The sequence below is a fragment of the Erithacus rubecula genome (assembly GCF_903797595.1).
Source record: "Erithacus rubecula genome assembly, chromosome: 8".
NCBI classification, from domain to species: Eukaryota; Metazoa; Chordata; class Aves; order Passeriformes; family Muscicapidae; genus Erithacus; species Erithacus rubecula.
The window spans coordinates 30,301,494-30,313,920 of NC_136659.1; the positions used below are offsets into that span (position 1 = coordinate 30,301,494).

Genomic DNA, 12,427 nt, shown 5'->3' on the forward strand with positions numbered 1-12,427 from the left:
TCACTAGAGCAGATTTTTAGCAAGGATGGAGGCCTGAATGTTTTCATGAAGTTTAATTGTTTCTTGATTAAATATTGACAAAATGGTACATCTATCATGACAAGCAGAAACCATAAAGTGCCACAGAAAATTAAAGACCCCACTGTCATCGAAATGTGGTTGGGAGGCATTCACCCCACATAGCACAATTGACTTGAAAGAGATTGCACACCATTGATTAGCAGAACTATATATTCAACAGGGAATTTTTGAAGTTATTTATTTTATACATCCTCTCTAATTTATATTTACCAGCAAGGATAGGGGCAGTGAGGTGGAAGAAGGAGGGAGAGAAAGAAAGACTGAGGTAAGATTTTCTGTTGATGCTGTTTAACTTGAAGGTTCAACACCACACATGCACATGTTATCACCCAATGTGCTGACTTCTCATTTTGCTCCTGCATTTAGGTAAAGCAAGTAGAAATGTTTCTCTTAGAAAAGAGATTTTTGTTTTGGTTTCAGTTTACAGAAATTACAGTAAAATTTATGCAGGTGTCACTAAATCTGCATTGATTCTTGTTACTCTTGGTAAATTAAACAAAACCCTCACCACCACTGATATAAACTCAGATGGGAGCAAAGAGCTGCAGCAGCTAATTCACTTTTGTAAATAATTTACTTTTGCTAGATACAAAAGCTACATTGGATTCACACTCATAAAATTGCCTAGTATCAAATTTCCTTTCCAGGCTGGTCCCTAACTTCAGGCAGCCCGTGGAAGAACTCCAAAAGAATAGCTCTATACATGATTTAACAGAAGACACAGACTAATATTAGAACAGTAATAACCAACAGAAGTAAACATGCTAGGGTTTTGAAAGCCCATGTGCCTTGCCCTGCAGGCTCTCAGGCTCTCCATCCCACACTGTTCCTTCTGGCAGGTGCTTTAAGGTCTGTTTGCTCTACCTGAAAATTGAACAAACCATAGTGAATACATTATTTCTTTACTTTCTGACACGGAGTTACTTTACCAAGGAAGAACTAAAAGGTTCTTTGAAGTGTGCACTAGTCACTCACAACAGCATAGCCTACAAAATTACTCCTACAGCTTTACATATTGTACAGAGGAGTGTAAATGGCATAATATTCCAAAGGGAAAAAAACCTGAGCCTGTTGATGCATATATGACAAATTTTCCAGCTTTTCAGTGAAGATAGGTGTCTAAATGGAAGTACCTGCCAATGATCCATAGCTTCCATGGAACTCAGTAAGAAAGATATGTAACCAGGCTCTTTAGAAAAGTGTGACTATTTTTTTCCATTATCTAGCAACTTGGCAAACTGTTTTGTCATTACAATTCAAGATTTTCAGGTCTGTATTTTTGGTACTCAGCAGGAACAGAGGTGGGAAGCCTTCAGTGAAATGTTTTGCAGTTACTAAAATTAATTTAGCACTCAATAAGTGGAATCATAGCCAAATGTTTGCCTTTCAAATGAGGTTGACATTCTACTCCTACAGCATATGGAAATAAGCTGCTAAACTCAACAATCAACTTCATTTTAACTTACAGGTATTGGAGACACCATGGATGTGAATGAGCAACGTGAACCAGCTCCACAAAACTGATAGTCACAACTACCAAAAACTGTGGAAACTGTGATCATTGAAGGCAGAGGAATTGACTTCTGAGATGCAGAAAGTGTTAAAATGTGAAGTTCCCACCTATATGAGGCCCAACTGTGACTCAATCCCAGTAAAAAGCAGGCTTTAAAATTGCTTGACCTGTGATAACTGCAGCTAATCAAGGTGAAACAAGGAATAGAACAGAGCTGGCTGGTTCCTTGTTCTGCTGTTCTGCAGAAGATGACACTCCTTGCTTTCACACTGCCTGACTTCCCTTGGAACTTAATAGTCAAGATCTTCAGGTGATGTTTCCTTTTCTGGTTTGCAATAAAAGAGATAAAAGTTTTTCCTTAGGCAATTATGTTTACAAATATATGTCATAAAGTGGTCTTAATAGAAAAGGTATGAAAGAATGAATCAAAGAAAAGACACCCTAATGCAACATCTGTTATGCCTTTTACAAGTACTGAGATTTTACACAGCTGCCTTTAATGTATGATTCCATATGCACAAAGACATTGCAAGTGTACTAAAAGAAAAGATTTATCTTTTATTCAAATCTTAAAAAACAGAATGCCTTTTTTTTTAAGATAACTCTGCATTTTTGATTAGTTAATTCTTAAAACATCAGCAAAAATACCAACTACCCCAAGTTGCATAATTTCCTGCATGTGAATATGGTGAAGCTTTGACAGAAATCTCAGTTGGCACAGTGATGTGAATAACCATGACATTGCCACCTACCAATAAACTGACAGCTGAATTCCACAATAGGAAACTGGCATTAAGCATGTTAACCTCAAAGCCCAAAGGTACAGGAAGGCAATCTTGGGTTCTGCATTAAATTTTTCAGCAACAGAAAGATACATTTATGGAGTATATCTGAAATTAAATAAGCTCTTTTCTTATTTATCAAGTACTGGAACATTTCAATGACACCTTTTTCCAAATACTGTTCCAAGTTTTTTACATTTACACTTCAGAGATGAACAATTATTTTAAAATCAGTGAATAATTGTTAAAATTCATAAAGGACTCTGCTCAGCTTGAGTCATATGCTTTTCAGATTTAATCTCTCTGAACATTTGAGTTTCACTGAATTTTACCATGAAAATGATTATAGAGCATGCATTTTTATGTCACAGTTGCAGGCATTTATGCAATATTAAAACTAGGGCATTATATGCATGAAAATACTATTTAAAATAACTGATTAAAAAGAAAAAAAGAAAAATGAGAGAAAATAATGGCAAGCATAGCTTTAAAAACTCAGCCCTGGTATCTCTTTGCACAGACAGAAGAACCACAGTGGTTATTTTGGCTTCCTTCATATTCAGATCAATGGCCACCAACACCTGAGCAGAGAGCAATGTGCATGGCAAGTGTCCTGTCACTCTGTCACAGAGGCAACATTTAAAAGTGAAAATCATGGCTGTAGCAGGCACTCAGACGTTTCAGTGTCTCAGGTTTGGGTGTGATCACAGCCCTGTGTCCCAGAACAGCTCTGCTCCTCACTCCAAACCTGCCAGGTGCCCCAGAGCAAAGTGGGGCAGCAGCACAGACAGATACCCAGCTGTTCCTGAAATACATCTGCTCCTAAAAACACTGAGCAGCTTCTCAGAGCCAGACTAGGGAAGAGATGAAGACATTTTCACTTTCAAGAAGAGGGGCTGGTGTAAGATGAGTTATGAGCAGAGCGACCATTGGACTTAAAACCCCCAAGAAAAGAAAGTTTCCAGTGGAAATATTTTAAAATATATTAATTTTTTAAAAAAATCTTTACGGAAGGCATTTTATTTGCTTAAGATCTCCAGTAACAATCCCTATCTGGAAAGGATTTCTTGGTTATTAACTAATTAAATTTGTGTCTTATTTCCTATTCTCTCTATTGTTACTATAAAGAAAGAGGGTGAGAATGTGTGATTTCTTGGGCAGCTCCACCACAGGAAAGTGCCCAATGGATGCTGACCTGGGATTCCTGCAGAATTTGCAATTATCAAAGATGGTTTTCTGGCTTCAGTCAGTGGCAACAACTTCCTCACCCCAGTGACCAAAGGAATTAGGTCTAAGCTTTGTCAGCTGAAACAGTGCTGGTTACAGTGACTCTGCCAAGGCATTGTGAAAAGCACAAGCAAAGAATGAGAGAAACAAAAACCAAAACAGAGAAGCCCAAACCCACAGGTGGTGAGAAGAACTTCCTCCTGAAAAAGTTGACACAGTGAGAGAAGATGGATACAGCTGTGATAATACAGAAGAACTGAAAACAGTCCATATAATGTTGAAGATCATAAAGTTCAGAGCATAGTTTGATCTAACTATATGATCTTTAAACTGAAACAGTGTATGAAAAACAACCCTGTGACTGCAAACAGAATAAAAACATGTTTTCTGTCCTTATAATCTGCATGGGGTGCTTTGCTGAAATGGACAGGTACAGTGCTTCACTCATTTCCAAAACTAATTATGTAAGCAGCTTTTGTCCTAGACAATCAGAAAATAATTTTAAGTCAGGCTTTGTAATTTAAAGAGAAGTTAGCAATTATATGGTAATTCCACTTTATCACCAAGACATCCAAGCATGGTTTGAGTGTCCACTGAAAGAGTGACTCTGGCCACTGCAGAAACAGGTTCTGCTCCTACCCCAGAGCCACAGAATGGGCAGGGCATGACCCAGGGGAAAGGAGTATCTGTAAATTCCCTGACAAAAATAAGCCACTGTGGCATATTTGGTTTTTGCCCTAAAAATCTGCACTGAACTGGAGGTTTCTTGTTCCAGAGCTGTATTGCTCAGGCTTCTTACACTTCAGCAGATGCCAATTAAAAATGTAAAAGGCTGGTGGGAAGACTGGAATTGTCCTCTGCCCTGGGTTTTTGCTTGCTCACGCACTCTTCTCTCTTAGGTACAGCTGAAGTTCTTGTTTTGTTTGCATGCCAGCTGATTACTTATGCCACAGCACATACTTATTATGGAATGGGTAAATGATTTCTAGCAAGCAACTCTTCGAGCCACTAAGAGCTTTAAAACTGCTGTAAACTCTGAGGCAAGTTGAAGAGCCTTATTGGGAGGAACAAGGGAGCATCAGTACCAGTGTGGAGAAAACTCCATGCAGAGCAGACATTTCTGGAATGCTGGCATTGCTGGAGTGCTCAGACAGTAAGTGAGGGGTGAATTATATTCTAGCTGTGACTGAAGCTCTGACCTAGCCAACAGCTGGAAAAAAACCAGCATGAAAAGCTGTGTATGTAACCCTAAGGAGGAGCTGATAGGCTCAATTCCAGGGACAAGGAATGGATTGCATGGGAAAGCTGAGGGATTCTTGTTGGGGGAAGCCACTACCACACCTGTTCCACTTTGCAGAAAAGCAGTGCACAGCACCTGACAGGCAAATGATAATCTCCTCCTAATGAAAGCAAACCAGTTCTATGTATTGGTCACAGGGATATCAGCTTTTCAGTGAAGAGCTGTGGTCAAAACAGGATTTACAGCAGAGGTCATGGAGGACAACACCTTTGACTGCCAGACACATGTTCTTGGAATTAATTGGAGTGAGGTAATACAAAAATTGCAGAACAATGTCAGCCTTCTAAGAGAGGGAGAGATTAATTTGTATTAATTTAATTATAGCAGCAGGTAAGAACAACCTTTTTATCTACCTTACCTCATCGAGACATCTTTCATACTGTTCTCTCTGATTTTCATTTTCCAGAGCCAGCGCTGAATTCTCTGCCTACAGAAAAATGGAATAAATAAGTAAATATGTAAATTTAGCAAAGGATATATTTTACCACATGAGAATTCATAAAAATCCTCAGGGGGGCTTACCTACTGTACTTGTTCAAGACCCAGAATAAAATGCACCCTACGATTTATTTTGCTGCAGGTTGATGCTTTGAGTTAAAGCAGAAGTGACATTCATTTATGAGACTATTCACACCCTGCATTACAATTTAGAACAATATCATGGCAGATATTCCATGTATGTCCACCATCTCACCTTGTCAGGTGCAATAGAGCTGGCAATGAAACACTACAAAAGATATTGACAGCTCTTCTCTTCCTCTCTCTTTTCTGTTTAGAGGGAATTTCCTGCCTGAGAACTTGGACTCAAACAGAGGCAGCCACCATCATTATCCACTACAGGGAAACTAAAGCCAACATCATGTAAACTTTAACTGTGGCAGCCCCTCTCAAGCCTGGTTTCTGCACTGGGGAACCCCCCATGCACAGGTCATTCTACAACTAATTGAATTATTACATCCTTTAAGTGACCCTGATAAATTTAATAGTCTTTACTTACAAATAAAATCCAATTATTTCAAGAGTGAGAGGTATTTTCCTACATCTAAATGTAGTCTTAAAGCCAGATTTTTTTTCTCCCACATATGTAATTTTAAATATGATAAAAATTCCTGTGCAACAGAGCCTTTCATCTCTCTTTAGTTTTCATTATGCTCATATTTTTGCATAGTGAAAACTTAAAAATAGCACAATCTGGTAAGTAAATCACAATAAATTAAAGTATTTCTCTCTATATATCTATATTGACTTTAGGAATTCTCACAGTATGGGAAAAGGAAAATCTCCTAAGTGTGATGCAGTTTCATCAGAGCAAGTTTCAACTAGTTTTCTCTTAAAGACTGAGAAACTAAAACAATAGATATATATAAATCTATGAGTTAAAACTGGCTCTAGAAATCTCTCTGCCTCCCATGCATAACTTCCCATCACATAACCATAACACCAAAATCAATACATTCCCATAATTACAACTATTATGCAATTTACAGTACTTGCATTCCTTTAACCTTCTGTTGACCTATAAAACTTTAACAAGTGCTGTTTCAAAGGAACTGTGGTTAAACAAAACAACAGTGATAAATACTGTTAACATTTGTAGTTTTAGAGGAAAAATAATGTAATGTGCTGTGTGCTGTGAAAGATGCACAGTCTTCTCTTCCTTGTTAAAAAAACCATTGAATCAACAAAATAGGAATCCCAAAGTCTATTAAATTGATTCATTAGTAAAAATTTCAAATTCAGCTGAATCACAAAAGTAAGGCTAGGAAGCAAAAGCAAATGTACACTATTATCCAGAATCTTGAAAGAGATTGAGGAGCAAAAGTGTGGTAAGAAACGAGGGCATATAGAGTTTACTTATTTAAAAGTCTAAATAAGCAAGTGTGCAGAATCTGTGCTTTATCTCCAGGGTACAATTAAAGCCAGCAAAGGTGGTAAAATGCTCTGCATCATATTTTCACAATGTCACCTATGAATGGGTTCAACATATGGCTATAAAAAGTCTATGGGTGATCCAACAGAGAGCACTGTGAGATGAGGCAGCAAAAAGTGGCAGATGCAAAAGTGGCAAAGTAGAAGAAGAAGCTGCAAAAGCAAAAGCAGCAGCAAGAAATCAGAATAAGAAGCTGGAGGGTAAATATTCCTCCAGAAGAGGCCACAGTTTGCTTTTACAGACACATTCTTGCAGATTGATTGATAAAATAAAGAGATATTTGCTACATAAAAATATTCCTGAGTTAAAGATTTTCAGATGTTTTCTCTATGAATATCCCCCTATAATGTGATCCAAAAGAAATTCTTACTGTTTTGAAGCAATCAACAAAGGATTAGCCTGTACATACTTCCACTCACACATATTGATACACTTATGGATTTTAATTTTACTTTTCATTTTTATTACATAAAAATACATTGTATGATTTTATCCTAAAATAGTTTGGACAGACTGCTTACACACAGAAATGTGTGCAAGAACTACAGCACACACTTGTACTACATGAAATACACAGAGAGCTCCCCATGCTTCTCACTCCATGTTTTGGAATGCTGTTAAATGGAATGTTACATCTTCCTGGATCTGTTCACTGAACCTCTGATTTCAGCAAGCTATTCCATTACAAACAGGCTACCAAAATTAGGAAATCTAAACCTGACAGCATTATAAATAAATGCTACATTTCAGCTCTTATCAATCCACAGTGGAAACATCTGTATCATAAAAACAATTCTCACACCACTGGTTTTAAAATTGTAGGGAAAGGATGTAATGCAGTCAATGTTAGCTTGACTCTTGTGCTTCTTGATTGCCAAGCAAATCTGCCTATTTATTTGGCATTTTTGTAATGAGGACTTGACTAGAAGGGAACACTTGACTGACTTTGCTTTAGATTCTGCCAGTTCCCATAACATGAAGAAACCAGTACTTGATGTATTAAATCACTCTACAGTGCAACCAAATACTTGATAATAATCCTCATTCCCCCAAAAGTATTCATTTGGAGAATTTGTAATAGCATTTACAGTCTCAAAACCCTGCCTCCTAATCCAAACCTTCATTTATTCAACAGAAATCACTGGGTTTTGATGTTATTGTAAGGCTGCTCAATTTTTGCTCCAAAGGATCTGCCTTCCTCTCATGTTGCATATTCTGGGCATCCTTTGCAGTTAAGCAGAGTACATCTCCTCGAAGGAAACTGCTATTAAATTTCCATTTTTATTTTCAGGCCACACTTGGAGAAGGATAAGCTGCAGGAGGAATTCCCCCTCTGTTCTCACAGCTGGAAAGCTTTTGCACACTTGCAGGCACATAGGGGCAGTGACAGTTCTGACCCCACTGCAGCCACTAATGCCACCCATGGCAGGGGACTGTGCAGGGAAATCTCAGCTTGCTGAGAACAAGCAACTCAGAGTCCTTGCCCTTCTGATTTCTATAGTGATTCCTTTTAGGCATAGCTGTGCTCTAGGAATTTCTGTATATTTAATGTCACATACAGAAATGAACAATCATTCTCTGTCCCTCAGCTTTGCTAGCACTGAATGCAGCCCAGCACAAATGAACTCTCAGTGCCTGCCACCAGCACCTCAGGCACACAGATCATTTCTTGGGGGGACAGTTCACAAAGTAGCATTCAGCAGCATTCAGTCAGACAAAAGTAACTGTGGCATAACTTACCACTAAATGAAACATCAGTACATGCTGCTTTTGGATCATTCCAGATTCAAGGATCCTAAAATGTCAAAATAGACATAGTCCCTCCCAGTTCTGATATGGAAGAAAGTATTTTGAACCAGAAAAAAACACCCAACACTGGAAAATTTAAAGATGATTTGGCTAATGCGAAGCAGCCTCCAATTCCTGAATTAGAGACAACATGGTTCTGAATTGTGAGATGGAGTTTGAAAGGTAAAACTTCAGACTGCTTGAACAAAACAGGCTGTCTTGAATTGAAACCACTGCTAACATACAGTCATTATGAGAGACTTTGTCAACTGATTTTAATTCCTTCTTCAGGATTAAAAACAGCCCTGGTAATGATAAAAATTCTTTGAGCCAGCTAATAGCTTTCTCTCTCCCATAGATATTTTCTCCTGTGGGGCAGCTGTTTGCATGGTTTCAAAGTTAATAAAAGCCTACACACCTGATGCTTCAACAGAAGCTTTTGTAATGACAACAAAATTAATTAAAACATTGAATTTTCTACTAGGACACATGAATAAAAGAGAAGCATGACTAAAAGAGAATTATCTACAAGACAGTTTTCCTTACTCAAGCTTTGTCTCAGAGCTGAGATGAAACTAAAGGATGGGAGGGGGTGGAAAGAAGAAAGCAGGGAATGATATGCATTTTGCACTAAGGGAAGAGGAGATCACAGAATCACAGGCTGGTTTGGATCGAAAGGACCTTTAAAGATCATCTAGTCATGGGCAGGAGATGAAGGTCTAAAGGTTGTACATCTAGTTAGCAGCTCAGCATGCTCTGAAGGTATCATCAATAAAGGTCAAGAGGAACAAAGTTATGACAGTGAACTTTAAAATCCCTGACAGAATGCTACCCCACTGTTACCATGTGCACTCCTTTGTTATTCATACTAAACTGTTTGTCCATTTATAGGAAGCTCTATTGATTTACACAGACATTCATTTGTCATGCCCAGTGCAGTGTATTAAGAGCTGTCCAAGCACTTCAAATGTACTCAGCAATTTTTTCCTGCTTTCAGCCTCTGATTCTGTATCCTTCTGTAGCCACAATTTCCTACAGCACATGAGAGGTCAAACCCTTTTGTTGGCAAAGAAGTGATGCTGTTGCATGTTTTCCTTAGGTCCTTGGAGCACTTTTGGTAAGCTGCTGTTCTAGGAAGAGTTTACCACTTGAACCACCTCTGTGTCTTTGGTCACAGGGAACTTTTTGCATGTTTCTATCCCTGCTATGCAGAAAATTTGTCTTTTGAAAGACTAATCCAACAAATTGTCAGAGAAAAGTTTAACACCATACTCATACTGGTCATGCTGAAGAGCTGAAAATTACATTTGTGCTTTAAAATCAATGTAATTGTAGCAACAAAAGCCTTAATTTAATTCTAGCACCATAACAGCATTTCCACTGGCCACCTTCCAGTCCCTTTTATATTAGCAAAGACAGCTCTTTTCTAGGAGTAAAATGGGAACTGCACCTCAAGGCCACCTGCCAACATGTGGATGTTTCCACCTTGTCCTTTACACTTTTTCCACAATAGATCAAAGCTTGTGCAACCATGGAGCATCTCCCTGTTGAACAGCTCTGCTCCCTGCTCTACATCCCCAGGACACTGAGATTAGGGAGTGCTACCTACTGATTAGATAATCAGTGAATTTAGTAGAATAATAATTAACTAAAGTGCTTTTTTTATTCAAATGTTCTAGTCTTAACTATTTCTTCTGGATCATGGAGATGGGAGAAAAAAAACCAAAATGACAAAAAGAAACAAATTAGTGATTTGATGACACCCAGGCTTTTCACCCTTGCTTCAAAACACTTAGCCTTCTCAGTAGCATCATTTTCTCTTTTATTTTTAATAGCCTGTTATATTTAACCCCACTTAAAACATTTGACATATTTTATCTGAAATACTCAGCTGCTGTTTAATTCCCATTCATTTAAAACACGGCATGGAAGTAATACATGTGATATTAAATAATAAAAACATAGAACCATACAAGTGTCAATTACAGTTCTGTCTATAAAAAGGCCACATTATACCTTATTGGGCAGCACTGGTGGGGATCATTCTTTCAATTCACAACTTCAACAATAGTTTTTTTTTTTAATTCTTTATTGTTAACAAAATATTAAATCTCAAAAGCAGTCTACCTCCCCTGACATCTCTGCTATAGCTGTGCTGTCTCTGGGTTTGTAGACTCACAGAGAGCAGTACAACCTTCTATTGTATGTCAGAAATCAGAATGTATTTATTCAACATCAGGAAACTAACATAACCACTTAAGGTTACAAAAAACCCTTGGGTTTCAATGCTGCAAGCAAAAAGCAGCCCAAGGTCTGTGCAGCTTCTTATGGTGCCTCACCAATTATTGATGAGCAGATTCATGTATTTAAACATGAATTTACAGCAGAAATTATGCAACAGTTTTAAAATTTGAGTTGATTTCATGCTGTCAAAGACCAGAACACAGAACTTGCTCATTTATCTGCAGATTTTTAGCAGTTTGCAGGGAGGGACTCCCACCCACAGTCCTGGATGGGGCTCAGAGCACAGAAAGCTTTTCCTGTCTGCTGAGCATTTCCCAGTTCACACAAGAAAAAACAATGGGTGTCCAACCTAAATGAGGGAGCCTCCCTTTGAAAAGCAGAGTGTAACTTGAATTTATTCCTCCAAATCTACTTATGTTGGATAAATGTACAAACCTCAGGAGCCAAATCCAACAAACCAGAACCAAATGAGATTCAGACACTGCTGATGAAAAATGACTCTAAAAATATTCAAAAATTAGTAAAAATGTTCTATAATGTTCTAAAAATGACTAAAGCAAACCTCATATTCCTGGGAATTCCTCTGTGAAATACTTTTTTTTTCTCTATCCAGAATTTGGGGCAAGAAATTTTCAACTAGTCCAAGAATGGCAGTATTACTATTTTTTTTTTTATTTTTTTGTTAACTCTAAAGTAGCTAAGAATGACAAGCCTTTAAAACCATCAACATTTTCCCTTCTGACACCACAGAAATGTTTGGAGTTGACATTTTAAGAAGGTTAGGGATAGATCTAGCAAAACAGACTGCATTATAAGCACAGGCTTACCTTCAAGCAAATAATCACCTAGGCTACAACTAACAGATATATCAATAGTAGGAGTTGTATGTTTCCCTGCATGCAAATTGTAGAAAACAGCAAATTCTACCACTATTTACAGAGATAATAATAGACTCTCAACATTTCCATTGGGAAAGCACTGTCAAATACAGGCCTTTGTACAAATGGATTAAAATGATGAAGGTTGCCTTCTTTTTCCCCAAAAAAATTCTTCCAAATGACCCCATATAAAAATTTTGTTGAGCATGAGGAGTAAAAGAGATGTGAAGAAGCAGAGACAGCCAGCATACAACTGAATTTCCTGAAGTTAAAAATATGGTCTATATAACACATGTACTCTTGATAAAGCACAGAAGTACAAGCATGGAGAGCCAAAAACCCCACCAAGATTCCCATCCCATTCTTTTTTGCCCTCCTTCTTGTTTTAAGTGATTTTTTTCCCTTATGGAATTGCCCTCCTTAAGAACTGAGAGCATTTCCCTCTGACAGATACACTGTGCTTTACCATGCAATATTCACAGGCAGCTATTTCTTCTCTCCAAGAAATAAAACTCCCTGATTTATGAAAAAAGGTCCGAGATCCTGAAATTTTAAGTCAAACAAAGATTCTTACAATTAACAGAGACAGGCAAAGGCAAGTGGTGAGGGCTTGATTAATCCAAAATGGCATTTCGTATGTGACACACACCTAAGCATCTTTGAACAGAAAACTCCTATAGGAGC

At 37.9% G+C, this 12,427-nt stretch overlaps 1 protein-coding gene across 10 annotated transcripts in view; it reads right to left on the bottom strand.

Moving 5' to 3' along the window:
• Positions 1–12,427, bottom strand: part of NCKAP5 (NCK associated protein 5) — a 364,594-nt gene that overhangs the window by 86,212 nt on the left and 265,955 nt on the right. For all 10 annotated transcript variants that reach the window (XR_013774902.1, XM_079311233.1, XM_079311234.1 and 7 more), the window contains one exon: positions 5,262–5,330. Coding sequence is in view for 9 of the 10 variants with exons in the window: in XM_079311233.1 (XP_079167359.1) it covers positions 5,262–5,330 (69 nt within the window). In the remaining variant the exon portion in view is untranslated. The remainder of the gene's footprint in view (positions 1–5,261; positions 5,331–12,427) is intronic.